Below are 25,439 nucleotides of genomic sequence, written 5' to 3'. Positions count from 1 at the left end.
TTTTAATAAAGAGAAGAATTTAGATAATAGTAGACTGATATATAGGAAGTACGATAAGTAATTTAATTTAATTTTTTTTAATATTGTTTGCTATAAAACAAAGGCAATAAGCCCAAGATAGCAAGCCCAAGCCCAAGCCCAATAATAACAAGATCGAGCGCGATTTTATTAATGTATGAAGAATGGATTATTTAACGACATAATTACAATAATGTGATTTTTATTTTACATCTTATTGAAATCGGATATCAATAATATTTGCAAGAGTATGTTATTAATACGAGGACCCGCCCCTTCACGCCCATCGCGCCCCGCCATAAAATTTCCCGCTTTTTTAATTTCAAATTCCGAACTGTCAAAATCGAAATACTTCAACGTCGAAACATTCCGCGCCAGATTCAAGTGGGAGCTTATTTCGAAATTCGAAGGCACTCCATTTCTTTTTTTGTCGATGACAGACAGTAAAATAATTTTCTGTCTGGATTTTTTTCTATTTTGGCATCCTGGAAATATGTTAACGTTATGCTATGAATTCTCATTCTAAGGATTTTTCATGATTTATAGTTGAAGAACTATCTAGAAAAATGTCGGCTACATATATATACATATATACAAGATATTTTGCAAGATTTTGGTCATTCATTGTCAAAGAACATCTGATCACTGAAAATTTCAAGTCTAATCCAATTAATAGGGACAGTATGCGTTTGTTTCATTGTTTTATGGGTTAGAAACTTGGACTAGCCTTTGTGCCTTGTGCCTGCTACAGGTGAAGGCGGGAATCATGACTTTGTTAATTTAATACATACAATATAAAAATACCGTCATGTGCTAGCAGCCTCATTTAAAGTTCGCGTTAATGTATGGCTTACTCATGCAGGAAAAAGTCAAATTGTTTAAGATGACGTTATACTTCGTCGTGTACATAGTACAATAGAATCATCACAATAGGAGCTAATTAAACCACAAACTTTTATATTAGACTAGACGGATCTCCCCTGGTGGTCGTAAAATGCCTGTACTAATATTATTAAGAAGAAAGATTTGTGTTTTTGTATGTAGCGATTAAACCGAAAAACTACTGGATCGATCACTAAAACAACGCATCCTTAAGATAGGCTATTAGGAATATCATGAAAATAAATTTAAGAAACCTATCTTTTCGAATAGGTAGGAAGTTGTTCGAATATTAAAATCGCCAAAATTGGGTGCTTACATTACTAAAATCGGTGTCAGTCTAACAGTATCCCAGGCTAGACTCGTAAATTTGTTTGGTTGTACATTAAAAAAAGAATATGATTATCATAAAATAATATTTTTTCTTTTAGTTGAGTTATTCGTAAATATTTTTTTCTGGGAATATATTTTCTTACCGATAAATATACTGGTGTAAATAGGTGTCTTTTATTCTCGAAAATTAACAATATAAACTCAAATAATAATATATAACACTTAAGAAAATAAAATATAAATTACTTTTGTATGTTTCATAATCAATAGTTATTAGATGAAAATATTTAATGATAAATTAGAAGATTTTATCAATAACTGTAGACAAATTGTTATTACCTGTATAAATGATAAATTATTGTATATTCTGTATGATATTGAGTTGTTATATACTTTTTATTATACTTGAACGGGCCAACGCTAAGGCTCACTCAGGCTTTCTTAGATTTTCTATCGTGGCGATTACTTAAATCGTTGAACTTGACCACAATATTATAGCCAGAAGCAGACACTCTCTTGAGTATTATAGGCATAGCATTTCATGTAGCATGAATTTGTTAGTGATATATATGGAGTTAAAATAATATAATATATAATAATAAAAATATGTTTCTAATCGAAAAACTCGAATACGGCTTGAATAATAATATGAGTATTTTTTATTTATTTCTTAAATGTTAAGAGAATTCGGATTATTTCATTGTCGAGAAAAAAATAGTTTTTCTAGTTTTAGGCATTGATTCCAGACAAGAAAACAGTTTCTATGGATTAGCATAGCAAAAATTTCCTTATGTTGTTATGTCGGTACCTAGCTACTAAAAGGTAGGCTAAGTAAAAGACATATTAAGGCGAAATGAAATTCGCGGGTGCAACTAATTTATAATAAATATCGTTAAATTATCATTTTTAAATATTTTTAGTACACGGCAGACTGAGCTTAGTTTAACTGCTGAATGCTTTTAAATATCATACAGCATTTCACTGTTACCTGTAAAACAAAAATAAAATTAAACCTTTGATAAATAAAATATTGTTTATTTATAGGCTTTATAAATAAACCATAATAGTCGATGATGTACCCGGTGGCTTCGATAATGAAATTCAATCAATTAAATCGACTACAAATTGATCGTATCATTGGCAAATTATCAAGAGACTAGACCGAGATCTTGTATATAATCTGGAACATTACGACAAACTACACTTATATATAGCGAGAAACTATAATGTATTATCTAAATTAATAATAATAATTTTAATGTAAATCTGACAAGCTAAGACAGGTGGCACTTTAAAAATCAGAAAAAGTTTTTCAAAATATGCAATTCTCAAATTAAAATCAGGAAACAGGCTTCATTTTCAAAATTAAAAACAATTGTCCAACCGTGCGATATACCTAAGTATTTGTTGTGAGGTGTTTTTTTTAACACAGGATATTCATAGGTGATTTGAATGCAAGTGCAGTGTTGGCCTAGTGGTTTCAGCTCTTCCAGCTCTCGACTCTCATCCCTGAGGTCGTAGATTCGACCCCCGGCTGTGTACCAATGGATTCTCTCTATGTGCGCATTTAACATTCGCTCAATAGGAAAACATCGTGAGGAAACCGGCTTACCTGAGTAAAATAGTCGACGGCGTGTGTCAGACACAGTGGGCTGATCACTTACATCTCTATTTGATTGACAAATGTCTATAACATAAATACGGAAAAAGTTTTGATAAATTGGTCGTAATAATCCGATACAATTCTAATTGCAATTAACAAGGCAATTCATAAAACCTTAATTTGTACAATTTTAATTCACTTTACAAATTAGCCTTATTTATGTTAATTAATAACAAGATTTATATTATCTTTATAATTGCTAAAGACACTTGGCAATCCAAGAATTTGAGTGACATGTTACATGTACTAACTTTCAACTTTTCGTAGCACAATGATAGCCCTTAAAACTGGTTAGGTATCATACCGTTCGATTCCCGGCTAAATATTATTGTGTTAATTTTGTTCGTAATACGTTAGTATTTACTGCCTAAATTTAGGAAGTTCTTTGAGATACCTTGAAGAAAGTGACGTTACTATGTTCATGTTAGTTTCTCATCTTTCAGGATTAAACTGGCGTATTGATTCTTACGCTAGACACCTCTATTACAGCATTTAAAGTAAACAGTAGTAGTAATTTAGTATTTGTACTATTCGGGTTTAAATTTATTTCTTTCATATGTGTAAAACACAGCAAATTTATGATCTGCCCATACAAACTGAATGCAGTTTATCAAGATGGGTAAATGCTCGCAATTAGTCGATGTGAAATGTCGCATACACTTGCTAACGAGATCCCGACTGAGCTAAGCTAAGGTACGGACACTATTAGCCACACTGTATTATAATGTGTTTTAGGGTCGACGTTCACTGAAGGTTAGGAACGTCAGTTAGAAAATATTTTTATGGACACATTAAGATTCAAACAAAAAACTAATTTTAAGTTTGTAATCTAGAAGATTCAGAAGACCAAAGAAACACAAACACACACTTTTTTCATTGAAGTGGTCAGTTTTGATATTAATTAAGACTTTATTGTGTGATACTAAGTACCAAATGAATTGTTTGTATGTGGTTAGAAAAATATTAGAAAATTGTATTGTCTCTCACTGGACACGGCTACTGAGAAGCACATTGAGTTACTTAAAAATTATTATAAAGTCACTTTATTATTTGCTACGGCAATATAATTTCTTTTTTTTAACACTTTTTTTCTGTTTTTCGTCTGCACAAGTTTTTTTTTAAATATTTAAGAAATAAATGAAGCCCATGTTTCTGATATTAAAAAACTCGTTTCTATTTTGGATACCTATAAATTCATACTCAAGAATTAATATCCCTAGTCCAAGTTGAATGTTCTGAAACAAACGGCTCGAAACAGCCGCATGTTTAACGATATGTGAGCGCCAACACTAAGATATCGCATTCGACCCTTCGCTGATTTATGACCCTTTTATATTGGCCCCTAAAGTTTTCTAATTGCGTTTGTGTACGACGTCATCTCAACAATCTTTTGTATAATTAGCGCGGCCGTATGAGAATTCTATATCCATGAGAACACCATAACCATATGGAAAATGGGTATACTATGTATCATTTTGAGCTGTACTTAGCTTACTTGACTTTTTAACAACTAGTAGGTATTTGATAGAAATTATAGGCCGTTATTAACTCTGAACTTCTTCAGTAGGTACATTATAGAATTTTTTACGTAAGTGAGTCAGGGTAATATTTCAAAGCTGCTAAGTATTACTCCCGAATGTCAACGTATTGGAGTTGACGTATGCAAGCACGCTTACCGCTAACTCTAGGCTCTGACGATGGTGACGATGGCTGACGACTCACTAGACTCAGAATAGGGATCTGCTATTACGATTGAGCAATTTTGTGAATTCCTAGTACGATATATAGATACTCTTAAATATTATGAATTAAATTATATGTAAAAAAAAATTTTTTTTATTGATTTTATTATTCAATATAGCTGCCATCGTGAGAGATACAATGCTTATAGCGGCCATATTTTTTTATTCGATACCATTTTTGTAGTAGGTACGATTTGTCTACAGGTCGCCCAAAAACTACAGTCATCGCAGTTTTGGTTTGATTTTCTCCATCAACGCAAAATTTCTGTCTAGCTAGCATTCTCTTTAGGTCTTAGAACAGAAACAACTCGCTAAGGACTAAACTTAGAGAATACGGAAGCAATGATAAACCTAATTCATATAATTTTGCCACCGTTTTGTCTTATGATGGATTATTTGCCTTATTACGTCTTACGACATATTTAAGCAAACATATTTAGGCTTTTGGTTAATTTGGTGACCAGTCTTACCAAGTTAGAAGTCGATAAAATTTTATTCTATTACACTGTAACATACATATAAATTTTATTGCAATAGAATCATCATACCTGTGTTACTACCACCCACAATTCCACTTTGTTCAATCCTTTACATCTTATATTAACACCAGATAAGAACGATAAGCATAAATTTACTTCGGTATAAATTCTATTGAGATTGTCATTTAACACTTACACAAATATGGATGGTATCATGCTAATCGCACATATGAAGCCATAGAAATCCTTCTCCCTTGAGTTTATTGCGTGGGAGCATAAAGTTTTATGCTTTGAATGTTTTATTTTGATGTTTATGAATGTGAGATTTTGTACACTGAGGGATTTGAAACATCTGAGATAAAAGTTGTCAGGAAATATTTGTTTAAATAATTTCACATTAATTTGTAGCTATGATATGATTATTAGCAGCACTTTTTTTTACAAATTAACGACGTTACACGTTATATGGAAATGTAAAGAAACTTGGGATATATGCACCAAATGGAGTATGACAGCCCAAGGTCCTTACTCACAACCTGGTGGCAGGAAAAAACCTTTTTAAAAATTGAAATCCTCGGAACAATGGAGGTTCGAAATTGAACGCATCGAAAATAAGTTTGTAGATTGCAATATCGAAATTTACTTGAGGAGGCTGAGGCAAGAGGCTGTATAGCCATCGATGATAATGATGATCTGTACAGAAACTAGGACTTCGGAATATATACTGAGTATAGAAAATGAATAAAAACAGACCACCAACACTTTCCATACAAAACATCGAACAATGCTAGCAACACAGGCCGCTGGCAGCTGACACGGATCATTTTCTGTTATTATCAATTACTCTGTGAATGCAGTGGGGAAACGCCAACAAAATTGCCAACCGCAAGAATGTAATCTCAGTGTATTCTCTTAAATTTTATATTATTTGTTCTCACACGGTATATGCTTAATTCGAATGTTAAGTTGTGCCCTGGGGGTGTCAAACCGTTGTAGGAACAGTTAGTATTATGAGTTTCCGTTTTGTGCCTCGAGCCATAGTAAATAGTGCCAGGTGGCGATACTGGCCAAGTACTTTGCAGGTGTATAATTTATTATGAAAAACTGCTTTTACCGGTAAACTTGCGGTACGTGCTCGCTAATTTTTGATTGCTAATCGAATGAACACATAAACTATCACAGTTCTTTTGCTTTTTTTATCAGGAGGCAGACGAGCAGGAGGCTCACCTGATGTTAAGTGACACCGCCGCCCATGGACACTCGCACTGCCAGAATCGAATTGGGTCGGAAATACTTCAGTGGGCAGCTGGTTCCACATCGTGGTGGTGCTTTGAATTTTAATATTATATAAATAACACTTATCATGACTTAAATAAAAAAGTATAGTGATTTTTGAAAGGCAGGCAACGCACTTCCTACCCCTCCCGTTTGCCCAAGAATATAATAAAAAAACTCCTATAATAATTGTAAGTTTACCTAAGTGTACCTAACTTAAACATTTAAGATCAAAATGCAACTTACGTTCGTAAAGAGATTGCGAAATCACGTTGGTACAAATAAATCAAACTTAACATACCATAGAATAATTGGCCCATTATAAAGATAAAAGAAACAATGTTTATTTGTTAAACTAATTCACAGATGGAGAACTCTTCAGTGAAGAGTTGACGCGTGGCACAGACATCAAAGCGACCTGACTTCGCATAATGCTGATGTAACTAAGCCAATCATATGGAAGTTGGTAAAAAAATATTCCCGAGACACATACATATGAAGTGCGTGAGTTTATTATATTATTTTTTGTAAGATTTTAGTTTTAGGTTCATTATTCTGGTATATATTTTGTATCATATTATATTATGTGTAGAAGTAGTAATAGTTTATTACAGTAATAGTTATTGTAATAAACGTCAATCCTTTTTTTTAATAGAACAGGGGGCAAACGGGCACTCACGCTGATGTTAAGTGATATCGCCGCCCATGGACACTCTCAATGCCAGAGGGCTCGCGAGTGCGTTGTTGGCCTTTTAAGAACTGTTACACTCTTTTCTTGAAGGACCCTAAGTTGAGTTAATGCTTCAGTGGAATGAAAAAAATTGTGACCAATTGTTGCACCATTACTGATTAAACACGATGATATTATTATGTTTAACAGCTATTACCTTATTGAGAAAGCCTAGTTGAAAACTTTGTGTTTTAATGTAATTTTAATTGTCTATTTATAATAGTATTAATCCTGATTCTGGGTGGTGGGTCCCTACAGACGCAGGGAACCAAGAATTTCTGATACTCACAGAACTATAATTTATACCTACTTTAAAAATTTAAGAGGTTTTGTATATGTTTGGTTAACGGGATAAATAGGGTAGAAAACTCACCTACTATCAAGTAATACCATTCGTGTACTTGCCAGTACGTTGTCGGCCTATAAATAAGCTATCAACCCTACTAAGCACTATTGGTAGGACATAGTTGTTAATAAGTTATTATTACAAAAAATACTAAAATATGTAAAGCTTTTAGATTTGCGTCCTTAATATCATTTATGTAAATTATACTTGTTCAATGATGTTTTTGGGCACGCGACATGCCCTAACAAAAGGGTTCAGACCCCTAACTAAGGGTAGTTCACAAACCCTTGCGATTGATATATCAATGTTTATAAAGATGTCCCAATTGTGATAGGGCAGTTGACATGTACGGTCCTATAAAAGATAATAATGACATTTTATTGGTATAATAATAATAAGGCAGAGACTATGTCGGAGTTGACGGTTTTAGGAGTAAATAATTAATAACATTTTAATTGATACGTATTTAAAGTATTAATCTGATTAAAATTATTCTCATGATTCGTATTTGGTTAAACAACTGAGTTTAGAACCGAAATATTTTTAATAGTTTCTAATATAATTAATAATTTCTGTGCTTATTAATGATTAGATTTTGTAAAAATAGCTTTAAGTCGTTTTAGGCTTACGTCTTAAATTTATTTTTATTAATTCTATAATTCCTTGATAAAAAATGAACTCTCGATTAAATGTTAAAACATTATTCGTAAATTATCTACTATTACCAACACCAACGTCCACTATAAAATCGCTCTTTAAACTTACGACAGGGAATTAAAACCCTGGTAAAAGCGTGGGGCGGCATTTTATATGCGGGGATCCCATCCAGGGTGCCACTGTCAATCGCGGCCGCTTCGTGAACACACGACTTTACATTACAACGTCAACAGTTTAGTGCCGAAATATCCAAATAATTGCGTAAACAAGGATAATCAACGAGTAGGTGGAGCCGCTGCCTGTACGCCCCTAATCTTTTTCCCGTCGTCTGGGCGGCGCGGAGAGCACGCCTTTCGTCCCACGCGTTCGAACGCATCCAAAGACGCCATAGACAACCCGACGGCATCGTGCCGACGGCGTAAACAAACACTTGATTCTAATCAATTGTGGCGAATTAATCGTGCTTGTGACCTCTGTCCCAAACAATTTGAATTTCGAATCACGATACCCGATATACAACAGTGTACGCTAGTGACGGAAAATGAAACATTACAAGGATGTAGTGTTGCCAACATGAGTTCCGGGGACAACCGCAGAATGACCTGGACATTTCCAACGATAATAATTTTCTTATTCGTCCCCCTGAATATGGCAAGGTGAGTTATCGTGATTCAAATTGTACTCTTTGACGCAAATATAGTTCGTAGAGCTTGGCAATTTGGCTTGTATTAGCGTACTCTAACTAATCAGTGGTATAATGCATGGGGCGTCAGTGTGCGACACAAAACAGAGCACTAATCATGCAAATTGTAAGTAGACAACGACCGTTTAATGAATACAGTAATGCATGCAAATTTAAAAGGTGACGATCAGGTATCAGGCCACCCATAGGCCGGGGGTTTAGTATGTAAATTGCAATGAATATGCCACTGCACGTGGTCGTAAAATACATTAATATTGACTGCATAATTGACCACTTAACTATGTGATTGATACTCAACGCCGATTAGCTGTAAGCGGTTCGCGCAATTTATGAAGTTGTCACGACTAATATAAATTATTGTTCAATAATAGGCGTCATGCAAAGCCAGCCGGTTAGATGGAAATAAAATACCTTATACCAAACAAGATATATCTTAAAACGAATATTTCCATCGCTAAACTAAAGAAAAATATAAAAGCGAAAATCTTAAATATTTAAAAAATCTATAAATTAAATAAACTTTATCTTATACAATAAAACCTAATACGGATTTGAATATATATGTATCTATAATGGCCCAACTGAAAATCAGCTTTGCTAGTGACAGCAACTTTAAGTTGACATTTGACATTTAAATTTCTTTTATTCCTTTTTTCTGTATGCTTTTATTGTTTCATCAAAAAGTTTTTATAACATTCTTTCAAATACTTTAAACCGAAACTAGATGTTATATTGAATGCTGTCTCCGGCACTATCGAGATATTTGTATGTTCGCCGAGTGAATTCACAGTAGCAATATTGTGTATGTATTTTATTCTCGACATTATCGTATTGGCATAGTCTGTAAGGATAATGTATGTATTTTTGAAATAAATAAATGAATATTTTTAATTCTATTTTTTATAACTTCTTTACTTCTTCGTGAATCACTAATACTGTATAGGGTTACTTTTCCGAAATTCTCTCTCTTAAATTGCAAAATACAAAATTAGCTTTAACACAAAACAATAATGACGCCATTTACGAGAATTTAAACCGATAATGAATATATCTAACTAACACAAGTGCTTCTTTACTTAATAGCTTGGAACAAAGCAGCCAATAAATTCTACCGCAAAAGATAAAAATGGACCATACATACTTATCAGGAGAAATAATTCCACTGCGATCGATTTCAATACTCAAATGACTCTGTTCTGCACGTTAAGAATCCCTTATCTGTGGTACTAATTGCCTATATTGGTACTTAAAGGTTACGCCAACAAATCACGTTTATCCATTGTAGATTATAAAGCTACAAATAGGCTTCAACCCATCCTACACATTGTTGGTACACGGAATTTCAATCAGTGCATTTGAGGCTCTATACAAAACGCTGAAAGCGGAAAATTCTGATATACGATTAACGGCTTTAATGTATAGAATTAAAGTGTAATTTGATGTAGCCGTGTTTCGATTTAGGATGTTACTGTGGTGTGGGGGTTGGGAAAAGTATGTGCACAATTGTCGGTATGCAGAGAGAGGCAAGGCAAGTAGCTGTAATTTGTATTGAAATAACCTCTCTGAATGAGTATCTAGACGTTTCATCAGTCCGACTCAGATTTATTATTTTTTACTGGCGTTCGTTTAAAGCACGAAATTATTGTTTTTATCTCGTCCCCGAGGAATTTTCGATGCAATTATATTAAGCTGAGCGCGGATTTTTAATTGGATCACTGAGTTAAACGACTCTAAAAAGCTGTTGGTTACATCCAATAATTGTGGGTTGATGATAACTCTGTGTTATTATGGTTATAAATACTTGGATAAATCGTGAAGAATTTTTTTTTAATATCTCCGTTCACCTCCTTTTGAGGAAAATTGAAAGGCGTAAACACCTTTCATAAGAAGCGTAATTCACGTGACACTATTTTTTGGAAATATTTATAATACACTACATTTTTATTTAACGGACTATAGGCCTCCCATTACAGTGAATAAAAAGGTTCAAATCTACAAAAAAGCTAATAGAAAAGATAATTTAAAATTATCCGGAAATTTCCAGACAAATTGGTTCAGTTTTTTTTGTATTATATCAACGTAGATACTATGTACATGTGGTACACGCTCGTTATCTGGTTTTAATGATACATAATACATGATTATTCTAAATCACAGGCATGTAGGTGATCCGCTATATTTTAACATTTGGAACCATATACATTTCTCTCCATAAAAAGTTTAGAACTTATCATTAATAGAAAGATGCAAAAAATTATAACGATTATAATGATTGCGTTTCATTAAGTGCATAAGCGTTTTCCGAGCATCCCTTAATGATACGGCCGCATTCCCGTTCCGTGGGAAGACACAAGATAACATAAACAGTTATGCAAAGACGGAAAACACTGTTTAACTTTTGTTACGAGTACTTTTTGGCGTTCCTTTTTTAAAATTTAAAATTTGTTAAACTAATCAATGAGCATTTATGTTATGAACTTCAATAAAAAAATACGTAAAAGCTGCTTGTAATTTACCGTACAAGGAACTCGCAATAAATTCTCTTTTTAATCACCAAGTTTTTTTTAGTTTTACAAAATGTTTGCTGTCACCATTACACCACGTTCCACATGATATTTAAGTAGTTAAATTTCGTAGCTACATACGAATATCTATATATAGCAAAATTGTCATATCTATGCTGCCTGTTAGGAATCTACTGTTCGCTTTTCGGGAATACAAGCGCTTAGCGTACAATTTTTCCAACTTTTCTTTTGATAAAACCTTTCTCAAAGTTTAAGGAATAAATAAAAAGACACATTTGGTCTAGCTTTCTTTGAGATTTATATTTATACAACAGTCTATAGTTAACAGTAATGTTAAAACTAAATTATTTTGACACAGACGTTTTATTAAAGTATACCGATGGCTAGTGGCTTCCACGTACGACTCTCATCCCTGAGGTCGTAAGTTCGATCCCCGGCTGTGCACCAATGGACTTTCTTTCTATATGCGAATTAAAGATTGGCTCGAACGGTGAAGGAAAACATCGAGAGGAAACCAGCTTGCCTAAGACAGAAAAAGTCGACAGAGTGTGTCAGGCACAGGAGACTGATAACCCACACAAAAAGCTGAGGTGCAAACCTTCAAAATTTGTACTGCCACTGATTTAGTTATTTATTTTACAGGGTGGGTGTCGTTTTGCAGGAAAATATCTTCTGAAGGAATTTTCTCTCTTTCCCTATAACCTAAAGTATTTTTTTTATTTCTATATACAGAACCATATTTGTACTACGGTGTATGGTTTTCAAATAGACGCCTGATAAGGCCTGTTCTCATTCATAGAAGTGAACTAGAAATGTACACAGAACACATATAAGTACCTACGAACAAACAGTTGACACACAGGTCACAATTATGTTTAACTTAATTATACAGTTCAACTTTAGTTTTTTAATTAGATATTCTAGTATTTGAATAATGTAATCGAACAAAAATAATATGACATACGTGTTTCCGGTGAACTACCAATTCGAAATTTGAAAAATCGCAAAACACTTTGTCACGTTTTGAGAAACTTTTAGATATACTACAAAGAGGTTGGCAAAGCAATAATAAAGTTAAGGTCCCAAAATCACGTATTAGATAGAATCTGAGACATAATGTGAGCAAGTGTTGAAGCACGTAAATGTAACGCCATCTGATTGACGTGCCTATCTTTCCCGGAAATGTAAAAGAATTAGATTACTTTGCAAAAAGGCGCTATTATTTTTTTTGAATTGAAATGTGATGTGAAATTAATTTGCGCATTTAATAAGCACAAAAAACTTGCCGTGAATATTAATGATGTAAATAATTTGTTTAATATAATATAAACAATGTTTATTATTAAAAGCGTTAATTGGTATTAAAAATAACATCATTATAATTAATTTATTCTAAACAGATGGTATCGCACGAGCGAACATTAATGGAACAATTTGTTGGGCTCCCGGTCTCGAAATTTCTGAAGTATGTGAGTTGTGGCTCAAGATGCTAATTAATATTGTGTATGGATGGGAATTCAATGTATGGAAATAGTTTTGATCAAAGTTGAACTTGTACGACCACCCGCTAGGAGTTTCGAATATTAGTATGAAGCAGTTCTAGCCTTTCACTTTGGTTTAAGGTGCAGCCGAAAACCAATTTTCTAGGTCTGTTTATTTATTTTTAATTTAAAAGAAATAAATTTCTTTGATACTTTTTTATCAATCCGCCCTTTGCCTCGCGATGTCCTTTACCTACCAAGTATTATTTGCGCAGTCATGGGAAAATGAACTCGTTTTTGACGTCACTATCCATATATAAAAAAAGAGTGCTGGAGAGTTTATTGCTAGTTCTTCTCTTCCGTTCCCTTGATTTGAGAACTGGCAGTAAATGTAAAATTAGAATCATGTAATGTACATTTATTTTTTTTAAAGTTCGTAAGTGTACATTATGTTACCTATATGAATAAATGATTTTTTGATTTAGATTTGATATGAAATTTAAGCATAAACAATACATTCCAGCACCAAAGACAACGCACTCCGACTGAATTCTGCTCTCACTTGCCGAATCGTACGTGGTCTGACAAGAGAACAACGCTCAATATGCCATGAAGCCCCTGACACGGCTTCTGTTGCTTTCGAGGGCCTGCAGCTGGCTGTGAAAGAGTGTCAGCACCAGTTTCGGTGGCACCGGTGGAATTGCTCAAGTTTGATATTGAAGAGCTCGAATCCTCACGCCAGCGCGTTAATGAAACGAGGTGAGTGGTTTTAAGTATGTAACAAACTGTCCTTTTATTTATACTTATGAGTAGCCCAATTTTGGCACTTTTAATGTAAATAATGTGAGTATAAAAATTATGAGTACGGGTCGTAATACTCTATATAACATTAAGAATCGATTAAAACGTTTACCAAATATTAAGTTACTATTAAACTTAGGCCATTTGGTTCCCTGTACTAATTTTATTATGAATTATATATATATATATATATATATCATAACTGGAAATATACGCATATATACATTTTAAATTAAAGTAGTTAGAGAACTTACAGTATGTTATATACTGTGTATACGTTTCATTATCGTATTCATTTCATAAGTACATAGTTTTAAGGAGCTTGCGTAAATGAAAAAAAATTACATATTTCAATTTTATACATGTCAGTAGAACGGTGGCTGTATTCTTTTAATTACGAAGACACTAGTCCTGCACAATAAACTGTACAAAGCGATACTAAACAAACGGGTTTATTATTGAAAGCCTTGTGAATGGTTGACAAGTAGGTAATTACTTTGCTCAATGTTGGTGGCAATACAGACAAACGTCAAGAAAAAGTTGTTTTATTCCATAAATAATCATTGGTTTTTGTTGTTATATACTTAATTCGTACATTCAATTATTCTTTATGTATTTGAATGCTTATATTTCGACTCCGTTATCAATTTTAATAGCTCGATTAGAGGAAGATTGACTTTGGAAGTCTGTTCATATAAGACAAATCTAATATATATTCAGTTATATATATGAGTTCATATAAATACATACATCAGCAATCAGCCCTCACAGATTACATAAAATCATTGATATTTCTTCATCACGAATAAAACCAATTGCAATTGACCATTCCAATCCGAATTTATTACAACAAATTATCCACGCATATTACAAATCTGGAATGCGGCCGCATTATGTCCAGTATTTACTGATCCCTTTATGTATCGGGTGTGAAGGGCATTGTGTTTGTAGCATCGCACACGATGGAAATTTACGAGCATGGAGGATGGAAGACAACAAATCGCTTGCCAGGTGGGTCCGCTCCCGAGGCTGCGATTTCATGCTTCGTGTGTGACCACGACGCCCTTAGCAATTAATATTTAAACTGTAGAGTGCGCTGTTCATCAACGGATTCTCACGTTCGCTTTATTACTTTATTGCTACGATATGTGATGGATTTTTTCTTTATCTAATGTAGAGCTTTCAGTAATTTGTTGAGCTTTTGTCAGGATGGAAAACTTTAATTTGGCTTCGGTTTTGTTTTCTTACAAAGCATTATTTATTGTAATTTTTTAAATATAAATTGATATTTAATAAGAAAATTAATTTATTGTCTAATCTTAGCAATAAAGTCATTCTCAATATAAATTAAATATGTCTTTGAAATTTGTTACAAAATACGAAAATCCTGTCCAGCCGTACTCAAAAGCTTTATCCCGTAATGCGCATTGTTGAATTTTTAAGCAATACTTGGCAATACTAACACGGCGTATCGACACCTTCCGGCCCTACAAACACGAATCTGTTTAAATTGAAAAATAGTGAAAAAATAGCGTAACTAAACACTTAAACATCTTTCTTAACTCGGCTATTGTTTGGATTGAATCCAAACGTTGACGGGTGAAAGAAAAAATCTAAGATGCTTTTAAATAAGATAATAGCGATCGGTGATCGAAGAAAGATAATGATTACGGACCGCTGGCTTTTTTCAGAAAGGCCTTAGGATGTTAGAATTTGTTCCGCTTCCCTGATCCTCCACACGTTGTTAACGCTCTTGTGTACGTGACGCTTATGTAAAGAGGACAATGTTGATGATTTAATGACTATTGTTGTATTAATGAAACGGATTTTAAGCTCGTTTTTGTGGTGGCTGAGACTGTACTGGCTTATCTCGTATATAAGGCATGTCAATAAAAACATTGGTTGTCTGACAGTTAGTAATACGAATGTTCATTAATGTTTTGAAATATAAGAGTCGGTAGCCCGATGTTATAGGGCGATATTACACAGCGCCAATCGACTACGTTTAGTATCCTTAAGAGCATTGGCCAAGGGCGGGCCAATTTTGGCCGGTAAAGGAAGCTTACATGACGGCCGATTTCTGCAGCCAAGACACTTCTTGGGTCACAGAATCGGTGGAGTAGTGGAAGTAGTGATTTATTATATCAGATAGTATATTATATATATCTGTTCATATAGATAAGCTTATTCTAAACTGTATGTTTATCCGATTCGTTAAAAGCACAAAGTGATAATACTAAAACTGCTAAAGCAACATTGAGAATAAGTATTGAAACTTCATCGTCACAAAGTTGCTAAGAATACTTAAACTATATATCAGTGTTGGTCCAAAGCTCTATTAAAGAACAGACATCTTCGTAAATATAACATGTGCATCGTCATATTGCACAATGTTATATTTATGCGTCCTAACTATATAGACCTTGAAGCGTTTTATACCTACACCACTCAGAAGTCGCGTTTGCCTCAAATTCTCTATCCTTTTATCCTATTTAAAATAAAATTCGTGCCGCTCCTCAACCTACGCGACGTGACGTTAAATGTCGACAATTTAACGACTTTTGTGGAGCTAATGAGCCAATTGTTGGAAATCTTTTCAACGAGCGTTAATAGTCGATGAGAGATTAGCGCAGTGTGAGTGAGATATGTTTGTTAGAGATACAAGACAGTACCAGCCAGGGTGGCGGCGATACAATCATACGCGTGACCTGAACGTACGTGTGTCATAAAAAAGTGACGTTTATTGGCATTTTATATCAACAACGTGTCAGGTGACAGACAATACACTGTGATGCTGCAAAAACACGATCTGAGGCGTCTGTCGGCTGTCGTGGGAAAGATTTGATATCTCATTCTGTTCATGTCTGGCATTTTGTAATATTATTTTATTTAAAATCAAGTACACTTACAATTTTCTTAGACAATAAAGTAATAATAATAATATTTAGGAAGGTTTGCGATTAATATTGCTTTTTAGATAAGAGTATTTTTTTGTCAACAACATAGAACTTATACATACCAAGTTTAAGAAAAACAGATTACCTTATAAAGTAATAATTTCGTAGCAATATTTAATACGATCAATAAGTATCTACAATTGAATTGGAACGCAATAGATAATAAATTAAAAAGATAAACCGCTTAGAAGGCGTTCCTCAGAAAAACGGAATAACTAAATGTATGAATGGCTCCGTCCTAGACTTAGAAATATTCTTAAATTTGAAATATCGTTTCCATTAATAGAGGTTATCTTAGTGGCCCTAGCGTGTAACTCTTAAGGATTAATGATCTTCTAAGGTAACGCGTTCAAATCCCGTCTGTGAAGCAATAGAATTCAGAATTTGTTTTTTTATATTAATACGTTAGATGTATGATTTATGTGGAACAATACACCAGTAGTGTTTCTCAAACCTAAAGGGAGGTTCCTCGATCATTCTGTGGTCTGTTATATATAATTTGAATCCGTCAATTAAGTTTTATTAAAAAAAAGTTCGTATTTATAATATTTAATACGAATACTTGATGGAACTATCGAAGTATAAAGTGTGCTTAGGGTACAAGGTACTATGATTGACAGCGAAAAATAAAAATTTCGGTAAAACTAAAAGCGGACGTGTTGAAATGTCTCAATGTAAGGGCTCGAATAGAGATAAAATCTAACCGTTTCGAGTCGTGCTCCTTCAGATGCCTCTAAATGTGAGAAAAAACACACAAAAGGCCCATAAAAATATGAATTTGTCCAAAGTACTTCTAATACCTGACATTGAGTGATTTTTTGTTGTCTAACTACGAATTAAATAATTAAGTTATGATGATGCGAATTTCTCTATAATAGCTTTAAAAGTAATTTGAAAAGTCGTATTTGATTTTTAAATCACATCGCTTACATCTGGTGCAAGCAAATTTGTTTTGCGGGTCACGCGGAAAAAGTCCGTCTGAGATGCTTTCCTAATGACCTTCAACCGAACATCGAACTCTGGGCCCGTGAGGTGAACTCATTGTTCGGTTTTGGTGATTAGCAATTCGCAACGGACAATCTAAACACGTTCCAACCACCTTAATTGGTACAATTTTTTTAATTCTGGGCTTGACGCTTTCGTAAAAAGTTAATTAAAACGCGTATAAGCTCGTATGTGTATTGGTATGCTCATAAACATGCCTTAATTTTAAAATTCATCTTCCAATGAAATTGGACAGTATTTTCTTATAGGTATGAATGTTATTGATTTATAAAACTTCTAGCTATGGTCCGAAACTGAAAAGCATTTTTAAGTAATCTAAAGAATAGACTTTACTAAGTATAACTCACGTATGTCATAGCTAAACCCTAAACGCGAAATAGGAAGCGGCTTTTAAATGCAGATGTCTATGTATCGTCCTTTTGAATCCTTCCTTTGGGTCCTTCAAGAAAAGAGTATAAAAAGTACCAATTTTTAAAAGGCCGGCAACGCACTCGCGAGCCCTCTGGCATTGAGTGTCCATGGGTGGTGGTATCACTTAACATCAGGTGAGCCTCCTGCCCGTTTGCCCTCTGTTCTATAAAAAAACATTTAATCTACTGCGCCATTGTTTAAACTCTAATCTAGAGATCGTTATAATGATTTTCAATAAATACTAGAAGTATCAGCGTAATGCAAAGATAAATCGCGAGCTTTTAATAGAAACAATGAAAGTTAATTGTTAATTGATTGGGTTATTTTGTGAATTTACTGAAAGCCTGCTTTCATGTCGGGCTTGTCTCCCAACGAAGTATGCGAGTTATGTAAAAGAAAGTGCATTCAACCCTTGCGACTTTGAAACAAAATCTCCTGCGTACATGGCCTGTAGAATATTACTGCCTTGGCCGAAACGAAGGATATTATTAACAAACTCAGAGCAGTAGTGGCTTCAGCGTGCGACTCTTAACCTTAAAATAGTAGGTTCGATCCCCGACTGTTCACCAATGGACTTTCTTTATATGTGCGCATTAAACAATGCCTTTCTTTAGACCCAAAAAGTCCACAGCGGGTTCCAGGCACAGGGCTTACCTACTTGCCTTTTAGATCGACAAACGATCATGCAATATGAAACAGATAGGCATAAATCTGAGTCCCAGATCTAAAAACCTCAAGACAAATATAGCAAAGATATATAATCTGCAATATGTTAGCACAGTTACGCAATCGTTCAGTTCCTTGAGAAAATTTACAGTACACGGATGAAGCGTTGAAAAAAACATTAAAACGAAATCCTCGTAAATCACATCAAGTGCGCAGAAGCATCTCAGCGGCGCGCACGCCTCAAAAACTGTAGCAATATGGAAAAAGACGACCGACCACCTCAGATGCGTTGGAAAAACCTTAATATGCGCATGCTATTAGTTCTAAAGTTAACTGACCACTGCGATACGCAAAGCGTTTATTTTTGACATGGTTTTTATTTATTCGAAACAATATGCGCTATTTACCCAGACTATTCGATTGGTCAGACTGACTCTCTTTTTTTTATAGAACCCCTGCAAACGGGCAGGAGACTCACCTGATGTTAAGTGATACCGCCGCCCATGGACACTCTCAATGCCAGAGGGCTCGCGAGTGCGTTACCGGCCTTTTAAGAATTGGTACGCTCTTTTCTTGAAGGACCCTAAGTCGAATTGGTTCGGAAATACTTCAGTCGGCAGCTGGTTCCACAAAGTGGTGGTGTGCGGCAAAAACTGCCTAGAAAATCGTGCAGTTGTGGAACGGTGGACATCGATCTGTTTGGTCTTTATATGCTCGCGTTTTCTTTCTGTTTATGACATTCAAATGTTTTTACAAAGTTCTTTATACGTGGTTATTTCAATATAAAATTTATTCATTATATTCACGCCTTTCACAGGGTAGCATAGACCAAGGATCTCCACGTGCTTCTTCCACTTTCATAACATTCGTCATGTATTCTTTTTGATTATGGGAACATACAGCTCTGTATTGAGCATTTATAATTGTGTCGTCACATCATCACATGTCAATCACCGCAAGCTTCTTAGGTCTTTTGATATGTCTCGACTGCGATATCTCAGTGTAAACTATCCTTAAATGTACTTGTACGTATTGTGAATAAAAAAGTTCGATATGATAATTGAAATTTGTGTTTATTTAGAGGCCTCTGATTTTTTTCTGCGCCGGCGCCCATTCCTTATACGGTTGAATGGAGATTTGCCAATTTAATCCGTGCTTCGGGGAATCGCGACTGTCCCTACTTTAATATTAATAAAACATCTAGTAGTAGGTACAGTCCATAGATGTAGTTTTTAGGGCTTATGTTATAAAATCTTCCTAAGTTACTTATATGTTAATATCTGTTTAAAGTAGTAGTAAAATAATAAGCCGGAAGTAGTACTGTTAACACCGGTTTTTCGGTATACTATATAAAATCTAATACATTATAAAATCTTTCTTTTGTTTTTCAATTTTAATATATATTGTTAAAAAGCATACCTAATGCACAATTGTACATCATTGTTTCTCTTGTACCTTTTATAAATATATTTCCGAAGGGTGTTTATAAGTAAGAAGATAAAATATTAGAAGTCCCGAACTGAAAATGTTATAACTTTTTAGCTGACTGTATCGAAAATAATTACATATCATGAATTATTGATATGTACAGCAAAAACCTAAACTACAAGTGTAAGGGAAGAATTTAAAATCTGTCACCCGTTCGAAATTCGGGGTATTCGATTGAAAAAATCGAACGAATGAGTCGAATTCATGTGAATCGATTAAGGAATTCGATACATGATCGATCGCGACCTTAATTTCCTCGATTTTTCGTTTGCAGAATCTCTTTGACATAATCGAATAAATTAAAAATATCTTATAAGAAACGTTTTATTTATTTACACACAATTTTTACCAATTCTATCAATGGCGCCAACTATCATATCTTTATTCAAATACATTCATTACCACCCTTTATGGTTTCTGGTCTCGTCACAATCATCTGTATCTTAATTTTACCTTTTATAATATTCTTCCCCATACCATTTATGTACTTTTAAAAATCTGTAAGAATATGTATTTTAGACCAAAATTCATGATTGAAATAACAATTATTCACTATTAAAACTACACGGTAACCAACATATTAGTACATTCAAAGTCGCTAGCACCGTTTATGTGTCTTGCCCTCTCCACAATAACCTCCACTGATATCGCCTTTATATTAAACCTTTTTTAATTACCTATTACCATTACCTACGATATTCTAAATTCAAAATGGCAAACAATTACTTAAACGAGTCAGATTCACACACCACCCTTACACGCGTAAAATAAACAAAGATTATAAATTTATCCATAACTCGACGATAACTCGAATCATCAAAATCGATCAATCGAGCGTGACATAAATCGTTTCAGATCGATACTATCGCGTTTCATCAGCAAATATAAATTTGTCACTGGCCTCTCGGAAAAAGCGAGTTGCTCTTATAAATAAACAATAATGGCCGTATATGGTAACACCGTAACATTCTAAAATGAATTCGATCTTATTGATAAAGAATTAAGAACTGTTCATATTGTACGACTGTTCTGACTGCTGACTTTGTTTATTATCTAGAGGTAGACACTCTATAGTAGAATTTATTTTATTTGTATAAATAATGAAATATGACTGTTGAGTTAGAATTTTCTTCGTGTATGAAAGTATGTACCTACTGTGGGATTGACTTGGTGGGGCCTTTTCTGAGAGATACGACCTCAAACATAAAGTGTACTCCTCCCTCAAAGACCGGCAACGCACCAACTAAAAATGGGTGTCAGGCTGTGTTGACAAACGTTTTGGGCATCCTATAGGCATGTTTGCCGTCCTATTATTTAAAGAAATTAACTTTATCTAGGTTTTTTCCTTATGTTTATGACCGATATAATTATCGAAGACCTTTTTTAATGCGATTCTGTTGGAGCTACCCCAGGTGGATTTAGTCGACAAGCACCCAGTTCTCTGAGTCCCAAATAACCCTAGGTGATGGAGATACGTACCACATTTGAGCAGCGGTCCATCAGCCTCATTATTAGGAGATTTGACATCTGTCATGCATGTCGAACGACGCGTCAGTGAAGTCGCAAGTTGTAAAACGCTTTTCACTCGCAAAGTATTAATTCACTTGACAAGCGATCATTGCATCAGATAACTCTTGATTTATAATGATTATCATTATTGTACTTCAGTCGCCCTAAATCATTTGCCGTCCAGTTTTTGCTGCAAGTTTGATGACCTAGAACGGAGGAAAACTGATACATTTTTCATATCTAAAGTATTGTTCAATAAGACACGACTTTTTCTTTATACATGATAAGTTTGTATTCTGTTCTTATAGTAAACTTGATTTTATTTATTTGTTTATTAACATCTCATTACATTACAATATAAAAATTGGACATAATTAAATGAAAAGGAGGGCAACTGGCGGCCTTATCGCTTTTAAAGAAATTTCTTCCAAACAACCACTGAGTAAAGACAAAAAAAATGTTTTAAATTACATAAGGGAGGCAAGAATTGCAAAAATACATATTACATACATAATAAGAAAAAAAACTTAAACTAAACTAAAAAGACTGATACAGGATACATGAAAAACAAAAAGTGATAAGTGCTCAGAAATCATGATAATTTTATTCAAGATCAGTCTCACGTCAGTAGTTAAGTACGCAAGTCGTGGACAGGTACCTAATGTATGTACGGCAGAAATTTATTACTTATAAATATAACTATGAAAATCATTCTTGAAACCATACTTCAAGGCGAAGCTATAAAATGTCTTCCACCTCCATCACTCTCATCTATATTTGCTAAAATTATTCTTGTTTCGGAACAGTAAAATAATTTTTCAATTCTAATTAGTTCCCCAGATAAGTGCGTTCTACACGATAAAAGCATCATCCGATTTTATGTATGTCACAAGCATGTATAACATCACAAACTGTATTTATAACATACAATACTCAAAGTATTAATCTATAAAGATTTAATACTTGTCCTATAAATAATTACCACCTTCCCATACAAAATATAATGACCAAAACACAAACAGAACTTGAGAACTAAAAAACAAAAACTCATAGCACGAATTCCATAAGAAAACTTTTTAATTTTAATCAACCGTATCTCGACGTCAATTAGAGTTGCTGCTCTAATCCATAGATAAGGTATCGTATTAATCACTCGATACAATAAATTAATTTATTCGATTCTCATATCGATTCATCAGACTCGAATGCTTAGCTTATAAAGTTTTATTCAATCTGTTTACTCTTTGGAAACAGACGAAGTTCATTAAAATGTGTTTGATACATTCAGGACCGGAAAAAGTACATATAGAAAAAGAAATTGTGTGGTTTTATGAAACCAAGGCAAAAGTGAAACTTTTTTTCACATTATAGAAATTTAACTAAAAAAATTTGGAATAATATTCCATTAGAGGTATAAAATCGCTTTATCAATCTTAATTTTACACTTAGAAAATTGGAATGATAATGGGACTAATAAAAGTAGACTAAGTCTCCAACTAATATTTTTATTGAATTCTGTGTCTTAAAGAGTACGACATACATAAAACTTAACAATTATTTAGATTATATACACATATTAAAATAGCGTGGATCACTGGCACAATTGAATAATAGTATATACACTACACGGTTAGCTGCTGCGAACTATGTGCGCCGCTATATTGGCCTTGGCTGCTATGACGAGCGCCTTTCACTTTATCCCTACTCCGCGGCCGACCGTCACGCGACATGCGCCACACAGACCCAAAAGTTTAAGACGATGTAATAAAGGTTTCACTTTAAAAAAAATAATAATAATTATTGTTTAAATTAACTCTATTGTTTTAGGCCGTTTCGTAAGAAACTATAATCAGAAAGATCATCGAGTATAAATAAACCATTCTTAAACATTGACTAGAACTCTATATCAAAGCTAATTTAAAGCAACAAGACTTTTTAAGACACTTTAAGATTGCACAGAGAATATATTGCTTGTAGTATAAGGAAAAGAATTCCGCACATTTATCAATTACAGATAACCGTAAACACTATAAAAACTAGAAATCGAATCGGTGAGCAGGTGGTCGGACGTTTACAGGCCCTTAATTGCCTATTAAAGCACTAGAGAACTTAAAATTGTTTTCATACCCATTCAGTTTCGCACAAAGACATTGCAAGAATTGCGCATTATTCTAACATGCAACGATTAACTGACCTTACTCAAATGCAAATGGACGAGCGTTCTCTTTAAGGTAAAAAGATTACATTGTCCGATTCAATAGTTTATCTTCAAATAGCCCCGAGATTTAATTTATTGCATAAAATAGATAAATGTTTTGATCCTACGTTCCGCATTCTGCTGCGGCAACGGGAAAGACTGACAGATACCAGTTGAGATATAGAGACATCTTTGGATTATAGGTTTCTGATATTTGTGGCGAGATTAAGAGTATGGTTTGAACTAGTAAGATGGTATTTTACGCCTTTGAGATCGTGATGCTAAAAGGGATTAGTCATTCCGACTTGCCATAAATATTATGGAATTGTTATATAGCTGAAATCAGTGTGAGTTTTGAAGGGAAATTAAAATTTATAAACCCAAATTTATAATACCATTTTTACCTTTGCTTAGTATTGTGTACTACCGTACTATGCGTTTGAAACCCAGTTGTACACAAATGGATTTTCTAGAAACATATTCAAATTCAAAAATCTTTTCTATCTATCATAATCTATTTATGTTGGTAACATAATATACACTTATGAATTTAATGTATTTAAATGCTTATAATTTTACATTTACTGCCAGTTCTCAAATCAAAGGCATAGAACGGTAGAGAAGAACTGGCAATAAACTCTCCGCTACTCTTTTTAATTGCGGGACTGTATGTCTAAATCATCGAAATTAACGGTGACACTGAATGCTAATCCTATTAGAAAAATCATCGACTTAATATAGAACTTTCTGTACGAACTGAAAACGCAATAGTTTATTAACAAACAGCGTAAACCTGGCTGCCGCAGTAGCGCTTTTAAAAAAGGTCAAAATGAATTTAATTTTACGCAGTTTTAATTGCGATATCTCCCACTGAATCATAAAGTTTCACAATAAAAGTTAAAGTACTTGTAAACATAAAAGCCCTTAATTATAGGCATTACAAAATTATCGTTTTTACGACTTTGCCGTTTTATTGTGAAGGAATCTCGCTGCATTAAATGATACTTTGCTACATAATTGTTAATGACTGTTATACCGTTTAACACTGTTCTAGCATATTTTTCTGTTCCTATTTGAAATACTTTCATTAACCCTCTATTGTTATTATTAAAAATTCAATAGCTATTGTATGTCCTTATCACTCTCACTTACTAGACTTAAAAGTCTATGTACACCAATTGGGGCAGAAGGCCACCAGCGTAGAAAACCAGCCTCATCGATCCTGGGAGTTCTATTAATTCCATTCCACGTCATTCCAGCTTCCTTCCATGTTTCCTTTTGCTTTGAGGATTCCAGTCGAAGGCCTGTTTCGCAGTGTGACTAGTATCCCTTCGGAGCGTTTGGCTCCATAATATAATAATAGTAGTGTTTAGATTTTTTGAAAATTATTTAAGTATAATAGAATCAACGTATACATCGTATGCCGGACATTTATAATAGATAAAAAATAAGAAATATGTAATGGAATTTACATGTAATATTTAAAAAAAAACCGTAATGCAGAGATTTCTCTACAGCAGTTTCTTGTTTTCGAAGCAAAATACAAAGAAAGCCTTAACGATCTTTATAGTGAA

At 33.8% G+C, this 25,439-nt stretch overlaps 1 protein-coding gene across 1 annotated transcript in view; it reads left to right on the top strand.

Annotated features, from left to right (window-relative positions):
* The first annotated feature begins 8,421 nt into the window (after positions 1-8,421).
* The window catches only part of LOC110994218 (protein Wnt-10a), a 28,128-nt gene continuing 11,110 nt past the window's right edge, over positions 8,422-25,439 (top strand). Inside the window, exons 1-2 of the mRNA XM_022260754.2 lie at positions 8,422-8,778; positions 13,355-13,590. Coding sequence (XP_022116446.2) covers positions 8,696-8,778; positions 13,355-13,590 — 319 coding nt within the window. The 5' untranslated portion in view covers positions 8,422-8,695. The remainder of the gene's footprint in view (positions 8,779-13,354; positions 13,591-25,439) is intronic.

Source organism: Pieris rapae, chromosome 10 (genome assembly GCF_905147795.1).
Source record: "Pieris rapae chromosome 10, ilPieRapa1.1, whole genome shotgun sequence".
Taxonomy (NCBI): domain Eukaryota; kingdom Metazoa; phylum Arthropoda; class Insecta; order Lepidoptera; family Pieridae; genus Pieris; species Pieris rapae.
This window is presented reverse-complemented; position numbering and strand designations above follow the sequence as displayed.